Source organism: Varanus komodoensis, unplaced genomic scaffold (genome assembly GCF_004798865.1).
Source record: "Varanus komodoensis strain SLA01 unplaced genomic scaffold, ASM479886v1 scaffold22, whole genome shotgun sequence".
In the NCBI taxonomy this organism is placed as follows: Eukaryota; Metazoa; Chordata; class Lepidosauria; order Squamata; family Varanidae; genus Varanus; species Varanus komodoensis.
The window spans coordinates 17,809,990-17,823,555 of record NW_025335606.1 but is presented as its reverse complement, the minus strand read 5'-3'; the positions used below and the strand labels follow the sequence as shown (position 1 = coordinate 17,823,555).

Genomic DNA, 13,566 nt, shown 5'->3' with positions numbered 1-13,566 from the left:
GGGTTTTAGAGTGCACAAAATGAAACATTATTTCCAAAAGTGACAAGAAAGGTGCTTTCTTTCTTGTGTAATTGTAGTCTTTCACTATAGCAGAGGGGCACCCCGAGGTTATGTAGCAGAAAAGCTGAAACGGAAAAGACTGTTGGGTAGAACTCAGATCTGAAGTCCATGATGAAACCAAAGTTAAATACAGTAATTAGCTGCCTCATATAGAGAAGCTATTGATCAGCCAAAACCCAGCAGAACACCCAGAGTGCTGCAGAGAAGCACCAGAGAGAGACCCATGGTGAACACAATCCAGAAATGGACTAAGTTTTCGGTGGAAATCTCTCAGAGAGCACCCTAGAACAACACAGAAGAAGCCCAGAGACCAAGAAATGCATGCGAAAGGCCAGAAGAGGCCCAAGAAGGTGCAGGAGCTCCAGGCATGCGTCTTCCTCCATGAGACTGCCTGTTGATACCTGGTCTGATGGCAATCATGCCCCACCTGTTTGGCATCTATGCGAACTTTTCTCCACCCAGGGTTGGTGAGTGAGAGAAGAGCAATAGTCCCCTCGTGCCAGTTGGCATCAGGGTGACACACCTTCCTTTTTCTGTTCCATCTGGTGTCAGTCACCTAGGAACATGAGCTCTTCTTCAGACAGGCCCTCCACACCTGACTGCACAGCTTTGCTCATTGAAAGAAACCTGAGCTGCTCATTCCTAGGTTCATTACAACATGGCCTTCTGCTCGGAGAAAAAGAGGGCACTTGCAGGTCTTCTTTCTGCCTGCTCATTGGCCATGATCAGAAAAATGATTCCACTGCAATGCTAATCCCAGCTTGACAAACCTTTTGAAGCTTGAGTAGATTGCAAGGGTGAAAGTGGACAGAACACCGGCATGTATCTTCCAATAAACAGCTGTTGAGGGATTTGGATCAGGGCAGCAGCATGGGAAGGGGGAGTTTTGACCATTCCACATGTCAATTTTAATGCTAGTCCTCACTCAGCCATGAAGCCAACTGGGTGACTTTGGACCAATCACAGATTCTCAGCCCAACCTACCTCACAGGGTGGTGGTTGTGGGGATAAGACTGAGAGGAGGAGGAGGAGAATGATGTAAGCTGCTTTGAGTTATTAAAAAAAAAGGTGGACTATAATCTAATAGATCATGACTCACATAGAAGGAAACAGACAGGCACTCACAGTGGTGCTGTGTGTTAAATCATCTGTGGGTAACAGCACCCCTGAAGTTCATTTTAGACCTGTGACACATTATAGGGGAAATGTGGTAACATTCTTCTGCTGCCCTCAGCCCTCCCCCCACAGCCTCACATCAAATCTGGGAGTAATTTTTACCAAAGGCGGAGGATTCTTTCATGTACCACTGATGTGACATCTGGTTTGGTCCTAATACTTGATTCCAGATTACCCATTTCTGATCCTCAGGCTCAGGTTATCTAACTTCAGGCAGTTGCTTCACAGGGCTGACACTGATTTTGACCTAAGAGCATTTCCAACCCTGCTTTCCCCATTTTATCAAAGGCCTGGGATGTGCTGCTCTCCTGTACAGTGAGAACCTCTGGAGTGACTCTTGGCAAAAAGGAAAGACAAAAAGGAGGGTCAAAGCAGCTTTGAATTCTTAATACACTGATGACTTCTGCAATGTTTCTGGACTGCCTTTATTCCTTCTTGCAGAATGTGCAGTCAAAGCAGCACTGGGTACTTTTCTAATGTGCTAAATGTTTAAACTCCTCCCATCTGGAGGCTTTTCTTTGAGGAGGTGCCTGGCTTCAGCTGCTGCACACAACCACATGGGAGAGTCCCTTCCCAGAGAGACTTTTAAGGAGGTAGCAGAGATAGGGGACTTCATAATGTGGAGCCACACACACATACCTGCCCCCCGACAAGTCTCTCCAGTATGGATGCCAGAGGCCTCCCTTCTTTATGCAGCATTCTTCAGCCAGAAAAGCTGGGGATCTGCACCTCCCCACCAATTCCATCACAGCAAAATGCCTCACCTGCAGTGCTAGTACTACTGTACATTTTTTAAAAACTTCAGCAACTCTCTCACCACATTTTCCATTATAATATGCAGTGCTGCTGTTTTAATGGTGGCAAATTCATGATAAAATGTGGGCTTCCATTTCACAACTTTTAATGGGGCTTAACTCGTGTGTATACATTTTCAAACTTAAAATCCCTGATTAATGTGATGGTTGGAGGCTGCGGTTAAGAACACACTGTCTACACTAAGAAAAGGCATTTTGTGTGCTTTGATGGGGTTTTAGAGGGTTGTTTCTACCTAAAACAAGCCATGCTGCCCAGATTTGGGCAACATGACAAGGAATGGTGCATATAGCAGCCAGCATACACAGAGGTCAAAACAAGCCACAGTAATTGTGTAAAGCCTGGCCAATGACGGCTAAGGCTGTCAAGGGGACGAAACTGCATGTTTTGCACTATGAGCTAAGCTTGTCTGAGCCACAGTGAAGAGGGACCTGTCAAGAAACACTCCTTGCCTTGTCAAAAGCCGCTCTTAAAGGAAACCCAGAGTTTGATAGTTAGCTAGCAAAACTTCTTTTCCCCGGAAAAAAGGAGTGGAACACCTTTTGCACTTTCCAAAGCAGTTACAGTCTTGGGGAACTGTGCAAATCTGCATCTCACTGAGGGCAGTCAGAAGGAAACAAGATGAGGATCTTGCCTCAAATGGTGTGCAAATGGCACCACCCGTTTCTTGCAAACCCAGCTCACCCATGCTTTTGTTTTCCCCTGGCAGCAGTCGAGAGAAAGCAAAAGGAAACAAAACATCTGGAGCCTCTTGAAGTCAATGTCCAGGGCTGGTGCCTGCTGTGCTTTGGCCACCCCCACCAGGACATTGACCCAGCTGTGCTTTCCCATTTCCACGTTCATGCCATTGCAAACTTCCACAGTCACATAAATGCAGCTAGGAAGGAAGGACCGATCTGTGCACATTGTGTGAGGTTTTCCCCCTTTTTAAACATGTTCTGACAGCCCCTCCCCCACTGGCCCCACCTATTCCCATTCCCATGGTCCACTGTGTCCTAAAACACAAGCTAATGAAGGACTGGAAAATCAGGCCAAGTGCAGCATGTGTGTAAGCCCGCCCAGCACTCCCAGCTCCGGAGCTCAGGACATCATCCAGCTGACTCCAGCTCCTCCCTCCCAGGCTTGTGTCCCGAACTTGTAACTCCCCACGTGAGCTGGACTGCAGCTCCCACTGCCTCCAAAGCTTTGGCCATGGACTGCCATGGATGGGAATGATGGAAGTTACCAAAGGCCACCCGCTCCTTTCTGTTTCCCCCAGCCCCAGCTCTGCCTTGATGCCTCTCCTACCCGTCAGAGGCCTCAGCAAGCACAAACAACTGCATCTAGAAAAGGGGTTTATTGATCTGAACAGGGCTATGGCCTCAATCAGATCATACCATGGCATCACATCTGAAGACAGGAGCCAAGTATGGAAACCAGCCCGTGGGAGATCAAGTCGCTTGGCATTTTGCCTCACAGGTTGCATGCAACAGTCCAGTGGCTCAGATCTCTGCCACGACAATGGTCCCTCCAAGTATTCCTAGGTGCAAAAGCAAAAAAAGACACATATAACATTTCCAGGAAAGCTTTCTGCAAGCTAAGAGCAGAAATAGGAGCCAGGAGACAAACAGTGCCTTTGGTCCATGTTTCCTTTTTCCCTTTTTTCTTTGCACATACTTTGCCTAGAGAAGGTCCCAGGGAGGCCTGGGATTTTTTTTTTTTTTTAAACAGTCCTCTCTGCAAATCAGGAGAGTCACTGAAAGCCAGAGTAGACAAAACTGATCTAAATGGAGCAATAGCCTGACTTGGTAAAAGGCAGCTTCCGGTGTTGCTAAATTGTCATACACAGCAATGTGTAATGCCTCATGTCTTTGGCTGATGGAGGGGAGTGGGAAACAAAACATGATGGCATCACATGACACCTTATCTTTTACTGTGCAGTACCAGGAGGAAGAGAGATCAGAAACACATCAAGGGGCAGAAGTTCCATGTTTCTCTTCTAGGGTTTTTCTACACGAGGAATTTATCATGCACTTGTTAAATATCACCCATTCATGGTCATTTACAGGTTCTTTAAGCAATGACATTACCCTCCAGTTTTTTTCTCTACCTAATTCACATTTTCAGCTGGTTGGTTTTTGTGGAGCAAGGAAAATGCAGCATTTAACCATGAAAGTGAAAGAAAGTGTGATTTCTTCTTGTTTATTTGTGTTATTCTGCTACACCACAGTAGCACCTTGAGGTTAAAGAAGGAAAGAAACACTCCCCACACACTACTCCATGGGTCCTCAAACTACGGCCCACGGGATGGATCCAGCTTTCGCCATCGCCGCCCTTGCATGCGCTTGCTGCGTGGGTGGGGAGGCGGTGCCTCGCTCGCTCGCTTGGAGATGGTTTTGGACTCGCTGGGAGATCTCCGAGCAAGCGAGCCGCCACCACGCGCGCCCCCAGGCTCCTCCGCCTCACCGGCCCATGATGGTCACCGCAACCTTTCAATTGGCCCCCTATTCAAAAAGTTTGAGGACCCCTGCACTACTCAGATCTCAGTTCTGTGTCAAGTCTGAAAGTAGATACAACAAATTATCAGTCAATTAATAGCCTTGTGTAGAAAGCCTTGCAATGCCTAGTTTCACTCTGAGACACAGTGGCTTCAGGGAAAAGGAAACTCAGGAACTGTGCTGGCAGTGCAGATGGGAGTGGTTGGATATGAGCAGAAGAAGAGACACCTGGAGAGCTGGTGTGTGTTTTGGTGTGTTTAGAAGGCATCAGTCTAGATCCAGTGCTTCTGGGCTAAGCCAGGGCCATGTCAAATCAGTGAAACTGAAGGAAATGTAGGTCAATCCCATGCATAAGACATGAGAGATCCAGTGTGGTGTAGTGGTTAGAGTATTGGAGTGGGGATGGGGGAGCTCAGGGTCCTAGTCCCTGTTCAGGCATAGAAATCACTGGATGTCTTTGGGTCAGTCCCCAACTGTCAGCCTAACCTACCGCACAAGGCTGCTGTTATGGGGATAAAATGGAGAAGAGGAGAAAACCCAGTAAGCCACCTTGGGTTCCTCGCAGGAGGGGAAAAGGCGGGATATAAATGTGACACCATCATCATAGTAGTAGTATGTTTAAATGGTTGTACTTCAGCACATGTAACTTGATAAGCTGTGCCTGGCAAAAGGCCCTCTGAGATGTACTGATTAGTGCAGTCAGAGCCCTCCCTTCCTTTGCAGGGTATGCAAGCTTGCCTGCCCGGGGCAGCACCCTAGCCAGCCGGATGAAGGAGCCACTATTATTCCTCACCATGCCCTGTAGCAGCTCATCAATGCAGCATTGCTGGAGATTTAAATCTTGGCTCCCTGGCCCAGCAGTGGGTGCACAGAACAGGTGCTGGCATTGCCAGCCCTGCCACAATGCTCAGGCCCTGCCCAGCGGCCAGTTCTGGGCCACTCCTTTGCTGCTGTTTGAGGGGTGGACTAGCTGGCCGCTGGGTCTGATGTACCAGGCCTCTTCTTCAACAGATGTCCAACAAAGGCTGAAGATTCTGGCTGTAGAAAGTGCAAAGACATGCCCTGAAGATGCACACATCTATGATCAAAATCACCATCTGGACACAGCATTACAAAGACGCCACAAGGACTTACCAAGAACATGGAAACCATGTGATTTATCATACTATCCTCCTACAACCTCCCTCCCTCCCTCTCCAGTTTAGACAGTTTCCATGACTTAGCCCCTCTCTTTGTTACTAGAGGGAATTCCCCTGAGTCTTCTTTTCACTGACCTACCAATATAAATTAGGCCAGCACCAACTCTTCTGGGTTTTCATTCAATGCCTACTGAAATCATACCTGTTGCAGCAACAGGAATTCCCAGAAAGGTAATTGTGTCCTTTGTTTGAAGACTTGTTTTTGTACAGAGCTGAGAAATTCCTTTTGTGTAAGTGATTTGTGCAAATCATTCAGGAAAGACAGAAAGGGAGGTGTCCCATCTATACTCAGGCGGTACCATTTTGGCCTGCAGGTGGAGGCTCACACAGCAGTATGCACGACCACTCAAACACATTTCTGCACACAGAAAACTAGATATCAGAGAGAACCCTTTTAGCCTAGCCTGATTTTACTTGTTTTATACTCAGGGATTTAATTTTTTTATTTAGTCAGTTTTTGAGCATGTAAGCAATCTGCATAATACAGAAGAGACCTAGGTTTACAACACCCAATTGTCTGAGGCTTTTGATTCGTTCTCCCTGCCGTTGTGTTAGCCTTCTTGGTATGCATGTCTTGTTTTACTTTTGCTCTGCCAGCCTTGCAAAAATCTCATGGCAAACCTCTCACCTGTGGCCGATCTGAACTGCTGATTAGTGGCCTGGTGAGGCTCTAGATCCTGGCCCAAGAGATTTTGCTGCCTGAAGTGGAGCAGCAAAGGGCTCCTTCTATGCCCTCAGGGAAGCTGCAAAGCATCTAAAGCTGGCCAAGTTACACTGGTACATGAGGCAGAAAATCCAATAAACACCCTTCCCAACCCCAGCACTACAAATTCAGCAATAATCTAGTAAATAGTTAACAATTTGTGACACTTCTGTGACACCCAGATCTTTGCCTGAGACAGCTGCTTTACTTGGTCTAATAGTAAAGCTGGCCCTGGGTTCTTGTCAAAGGATTTGGAGGTCCTGCTGGACTGGAGATCTCCAGATGAGTTTTTTTTTAATATTGCTCCTGCTCAAATGCTCATCTGGAAGGCAAAGTTTGATTAGCATGATGCTCTCAGGCAGGTCAGCCAAAAATCCAGAGCATCATTCAGTCCTTTTCACACCACCAGGAAAAACCCACTGGAAAAAAAAGATTTCTTCATATGCTTAATGAAGAATGAATAGAGATGAAAAGATTACTCGATGGACAGATATCAGGAACTGTGAATTACCCTGGGTGGGTGGACATTTCGGAAGAACAAATCTTGTGAAAGACAAACTCAGTTCCTTACCAGGCTTCCAACCCTTCTGGACTTGCAGCAGCTCTCTTGAGACAGATGATGTCATCAATAATATAGTTGGTCAACAAATCTGGTTGATAAGGGAGAAATGTTGCAACATGGTAGAACAAAATATAATTAATCCAGTATTAGTATAGTGATGATTACATTACTGTATACTATATCACAAATTTCTATTTGTACCAAACCATTAGTCAATGTTTAGCTATTTCAGCAGAGTGAAAAGGGCATATGCTAGATTGCAGGGGGCCAAGAGCAGTGTCGTGGGAGAAAGAAATCCAAGATACTATGCTCCAGGAGTGTGGGATCCAGTGATCAGAGGCTGAGAAAAGTTGTCTATCTGCTAGCATTCTTGGGAAAATGTGCTCATATTCCTGTGACAGGTTTCCAAAGCACTGAAAGTGCTTTACACACTAGGCCATTGTGCAAAGCAGATATAAGCCTAGCTTGGAAGGCCTATTTTCTGTCTAAACATGTATAGGATTGTGCCATTAATGAATAATTCAATTCAGGCATGGAGGAAGCGGCCTTCTCCAGTGAGAGTGCTTGATCAGCTAGCCCCCCACTGTCTGTTCTGATCAACAGTGGTCCTCCAGGACCTTGGAGGGACTTCCACATCAACTGCCACCACAGCATTTTCAACGGGCCATTCCTTAAATACAGAGAGGCATCCTTAAATGTGTGGCCACTGGTCAGCTAGGCTAACAGGCTGTCTTGCTGTGCTGATCCCAGCCAGTGGCCCGAAGCCCCCGACCTGTGTTTAGGACAGGGGTGGGCAATGGGTGGCCTTCCAGGTCAGGGCTGGCATCCAAGGTAGGCACAGCCAGGCACATGCTCAGGGCCCGCATCGCAGCAAGGGCATGTGGCAAGCACCCAGGAGTGTCTCCTCCTCTTCACCATTCAAGCCTTGGTGTCCACCTGCTTCTCGGCTCAGGAAGCAGTGCTGGTGAGAAGGAGGTGAGATTTGCCTCCTGCTGCCCCAGCTCAGGCTGTCAAGCAGGGAGGCATGTGCTAGCAGTGCTGGGGAAGAGGTATGAGAGCAGCAGCAGCAGCAGCCCATGACCAAGGCACTGAGGAGGTAGACTCGGAGGGGAGGAGGCTGCATGAGGGTGACTTGCCCAAAGCTCTCAAAAACCTGATACTCTGAGTTAAAATTCCCATAGAGTTTCCATATAGCCTGAAGTGCCTGATTCTGACTAATCTTGGAAGCTAAGCAGGGCCTGTCTTGGTTGAAATCTGGATGGGTGACTTAACTGTTGCGAACCACCCAGAGAGCTTCAGCTGCAGGCAGTATAGAAATCTCCACATCATCATCCTGCACCATGGACTACGCTGGACAGGGCTAATAGGAGTTGTAGGCCAAAACATCATAAAGGACAGAAGTTACCCATCTCTGTTCTAAGGAGTAAAGAAACGCAGCAGTGTATCCGCACACACTTCCCAATGAGGCATACAGGTTGGAGCATTGGTCTGAGGCTCAGGAGATGTGGGTTCTAGTTCCCACTCAGCCATGCAGCCCTTACTGGGCGACTTTCAGCCAGTTACTGATTCTCTACCTGCCCTGTCTCACAGGGTTGTTGTGAGGCTTTAATGGAGAAGAGGAGCATTCTAAAAGCCACCCTGGATTCCTTGCAGGAAGAAAGGTGGGGTATAAATATAATTAACAAATAAATATTGGTAGATTTGCCACCCCCCTCACCCTGGTCTTGTCGGGAAGCCCCTACCATGGCAAGAGAGGCTGCAGAGGTTCTTTGAGTGACTGCGATGGTCAGCACACCAAGAGCGGCTGTTGATCTGGAAGATACCGTATTCTGAGCTTCCGTCTGAGTCCTGCGTCACAGTGGCTGTGTTGAAGTTACTTGCAAAATATGCCAGGCAGATCCCTACAGGGAGAGAGCAACCAATTACTGCATGTGCTGACGTTTATTGCAGGAAAAAGGCTACTAGGAGAGACCACAAGCCAGATTTGTCTTGCAGAAAGCATCTGTGTCCTTGCCTCTCATTTCTTGTCTTTGTATTCTGCAGGCAAAAATATGGGTTTGAATCCAGGTTGCCCAAGGCCAGATTAGCAGCCCTTGCAACTGAAAAGCTGGACTGTTGGTTCTCTGTGTGTAGTGTGTGTGTGTGTGCGCGCACACGCACGTAGTACAAGAGAGGAATCCTGATTGACTTAAGGGTTTTATGAAGGACTGGGGGATTACCGGGATGTGTTGTTCTTATCACAATGAAAACAACAAAGAGTCTTGTGGCATCTTAAAGACAAGGAAATGTATTGTGGCATCAGCTTTCATGGATACTGTCCCCTGATGATGAAGATGATGATGATGATGATGATTAGAACATTTCTATGCCGCCCCTTGCCGAAGCCTCGGGGCGGCTTATGACACAATACAATATAAAAATAACAATATAAAATTAAAATTAATAATATAAAATAAATAAAAAATATAAACGATATAAAAGAAGTTATAAAAGAAAAGTTATAAAAGAAAAGAAAAGAAGTCACCCTGGCCAGATAAATAAGTAAATATTGTTAACAATTAAAATGATGTTTAAATAAAAAGGTCTTCACCTGGCGCCGAAAAACAAATAACGACGGCGCCAGGTGGACCTCTCTGGGGAGCACATTCCATGGATTGGGCGCCACCGCAGAGAAAGCCCTCCTCCAAGTATATACGCTCCTAATTTCTTTCACGGAGGGTTCCCAGAGAAGGGCTTCTCCCGCAGATCTCAAGGGGCGGTCGAGCATATATGGATGTAAGTGCTCCTTCAGGTAACGAGGTCCCAAGCCATTTAGGGCTTTATAGGTCATAACCAACACCTTGAATTGGGCCCGGACTTCAGTGGGAAGCCAGTGAAGCTGTCGGAGGACTGGAGTCATGTAAGCATAACACTCCGTCCCCGTCAGCAACCTGGCAGCTCTATTTTGAACCAATTGAAGTATCCAGACCGTCTTCAAGGGGAGGCCCACGTAAAGCGCGTTACAGAAGTCAAGGCGGGAAGTCACCAGCGCGTGTGTCACCATCGCCAGGCAGTCGTACTCCAGGTAGGGGCGCAGCTGATTAATCAGCCGAAGATGAAGGAAAGCGCTCCTCGCCACCGCTGTCACCTGAGCTTCCAATGAAAGCTCCGGGTCGAGGAGTACTCCTAAGCTGCGGACCTTGTCCCTAAGAGGGAGTGCAACCTCATTCAGGGCCAGGTCAAATCCACCCTCTTCGAAGCCCGATCCGCCAATCAACAGGACCTCTGTCTTGTCTGGATTGAGCTTCAGTTTATTGGCCCTCATCCAACCCATTACCTCGGCCAAGCACCGGTTCAGCACAGCCACTGCCTCACCTGGATTAGTGGAAAATGAGAGGTAGAGCTGGGTATCATCAGCGTATTGATGATTCCGTAGCCCACACCTCCTGATGACCTCTCCCAGTGGTTTCATATAGATGTTAAACAGCAAAGGGGACAAAATGGAGCCCTGTGGTACTCCATGGCATAGCTGCCATGGTGCAGAGCCATAGTCCCCCAGCACTACCTTCTGGAATCGGCCGTTGAGATAGGAGCGGAACCACTGCAAAGCAGTGCCTCCGACCCCCAATCCCACTAGCCTATCCAGAAGGATACCATGGTCGATGGTATCAAAAGCCGCTGAGAGGTCCAAAAGAACCAACAGGGACGCACTCCCCCTGTCCTTCTCCCTGCACAGGTCATCGTACAGGGCGACCAAGGCAGATTCAGTACCGTACCCGGGTCTGAAGCCGGACTGAAATGGGTCCAGATAATCAGTTTCATCCAAGAGTGCTTGGAGTTGTCCTGCCACCACCTGCTCCAATACCTTGCCCAGAAATGGGATGTTGGCCACTGGTCTATAGTTAGTGGCCATCTCTGGATCCAGTGACGCCTTCTTCAGGACCGGTCGGACTACCGCCTCCTTTAAAGGGGCAGGCACCCGACCCTCCCTCAGAGAAGGGTTAACCACTTCCAAGATCCAGGTCCCAATCCCGTGCTTGGAATTATTTATTAACCAAGACGGGCAAGGGTCCAATAGGCAAGTGGTGGGACGTACTCGTCCAAGCACCTTGTCCACATCATCGGGCCGCAATAACTGAAATTCATCCAATAATTCTGGACCAGACGGCAGCATTGGCGTCTCCCCAGAAACCTCTGATTCATTAGTGGAGTCCAGCTCGTGACGAATCTGAGCGATTTTCTCCCTGAAATGCCTGGCAAAGTCGTCACAGTGGACCTTTGAGGGTGGAACCGGATCTTCCTTAGGACCCGGGCGAACCAGGCCTTGCACCACTCGAAAAAGCTCTGCCAGACAGCATTGTGAGGAGGCAATGGAAGCGGAAAAAAACTTCTTTTTCGCCGCCTTCACCACCACAGCATAGGCCCGATAGTGGGCTCTCAGGTGTGTTCGGTCAGATTCATCCCGTGATTTCCTCCACCTACGCTCTAGCCGTCTCCCAACCTGCTCCATCGCCTGCAATTCAGGTGTATACCAAGGGGAAGAGCGGGCTCTGCCCGGTGGGAGAGGATGCTTAGGAGCAATCGTGTCCACAGCCCTGGTCATCTCCCTGTTCCACAGATCGACCAGAGCCTCAACAGGAGCACCAGTCTTGTCAGCCGGAAATTCCCCCAGGGCTTTCAGGAATCCATCCGGGTCCATCCGGGTCCAGGGGCAGACCCACACAATCGGATCCGTACCCTTACAGAAGGAGAGGTCACTCTCAAGCACAAACCTCACCAGGAAGTGATCTGACCATGACAGGGGAGTCAAACATAAATTTCTCACCCTCAGGTCACCCTCTTCCTGCCCCGTCGAGAAAACCAGGTCCAGAGTGTGTCCACATTCATGGGTCGGGCCGTCTTCTCTCTGAGAAATGTGCTCATATAGCAGTGTGTGCACATACATTGGTACATATGTTGGCCTTTGGAGATGTACTGCCTCTGATGTACAGCCTGATAAAAACTAGGAGCCACTGATGGGCTGATCTTTCATGAATTTGCCTGATTCCCTTGCAAAGCCATCTAACCTAGTAGCTGTCACCACAACTTGGGGCAGTGACAAAAAAGCACATGATTAACCTATAGAATTCATGACCGTAAGTTAACTTTGAGCTGTGTGAACAACTATTTTGTTTGTCCTGAAATCTCCTGCCAATCAGCTCTACCGGAAGAGCTCTGATTCTAGTGATGACAGAGGAGCCAGAGGGCTGAGAGAAAGAGCAGCTTCTCTAAGGTCATAATGTCTGGGTTCAGACAACATAATAACCCACCACACTCCAATGCTGAGTATGGATTAGACATAGGTTATTTCTGAACCATGGGGTGGTTGTTGAAACATGGTTTACTGTGTTGTCTGAACCCAGCCATGTATCAAACAATGTTGAACAACCGGCAATCAACAACCCACATACACGTCATGGGCTCTTTTCATGGATTGTTCATGGCACAGCTGAGCTCAAATAACATGAGAACCCACATTTCAAGAACAGCCTGCATTTCAGCAACAACCCACATTAAATCCATACTCAACCTTTGTGTTGTCTGAACCCAAACAATGAGTTCACAGCAGAGGCATGATTTGAAGTGAAGATGTCCTGATTCACTGTTCACGCTCTTAGTCTATATGCAAAACCAACTGCCTCATTTGCAACCTGGAAGTTCAACCTGAGAAATTTCCACCTGAAAATAATGGTATATAAATTAAAGTAATTTTAACGTATGCATGAAAAGCCTTTTTTACAGCCAGGCACAGTCGCTGGAAGACTGGGTGCTTGGGATGCACTTCCATTTCTGTTCACCCACCCCATGTTTTCTACAAGCTACACCTTCTTACAAGGTCAGTTCTGGCATTTCCAGCCAAGCAAACCGGCTTTGCTCCTTCTCACCAAATGCAATAAGCAGAGTAGACACGCCTGTGTGGGCTACTCACAGTCTGCCAAACTGTAGCCCTCATGCCCATCCATTCCCCAACGTTTCAGGAGTGATGCCAGCTCACAGCGACTGTAAATCTTGCCTTGGACTTTCACTGCAAGGCTGGCCACCATGGGCAACAGCAGCAGAAGGGCCTTCATCTCTCCACGGTGACTTGAACCTGCTACCCCTGGTTTTAAGGAGAAGGGAAGAAGGCACTCTTTCAGGCCAGCGAGGTCTGCAAAGAGAGGAGAAGCACTGGCCAGCACAGGGAAATAATGCATTCTGTACCAGAGAGCTATTTTGGTGCAGAAAGGAGACCAGCCGTGTGGTGTTGCATAAAGGCTGGCCCCACCATGAGGCAGAGCGAGGCAGCCATCTCAGGCAGTCAGGAAGCAGGGAGAGGAGAGGAGATGTTGAAGGTCAGAGCTGGGTGGTTTGCCCTATTCCCTCCAGCTAGCCTTGTGCCATCAGTGGAGGACGCCCTGTCACCAGCAGGAAAGTAAGATTCAACTGTCAGTCCGGTTGGCTATTGTGTGCAGAATTTGAGGCACTGGTGTGTGTGTTTGTGTATGGCAGAGACTGCCATCTTGCACTTTGTGTCAGGCTGCAAATGAGTTTGGGGCAGCTCCATGATGCATCTGGCAA

General features: G+C 48.1%; 1 protein-coding gene across 1 annotated transcript; it reads right to left on the bottom strand.

Moving 5' to 3' along the window:
- Positions 1-3,471: 3,471 nt before the first annotated feature.
- LOC123024081 (sperm acrosome membrane-associated protein 3-like) lies at positions 3,472-13,079 on the bottom strand. The gene is made up of 4 exons (XM_044431374.1): positions 12,938-13,079; positions 8,733-8,891; positions 7,000-7,078; positions 3,472-3,568 (listed from the first exon to the last, which is right to left on the bottom strand). Exons 1-4 carry the CDS (start codon positions 13,077-13,079, stop codon positions 3,502-3,504), a joined length of 447 nt encoding a protein of 148 aa, XP_044287309.1. The 3' UTR covers positions 3,472-3,501.
- Positions 13,080-13,566: the final 487 nt, after the last annotated feature.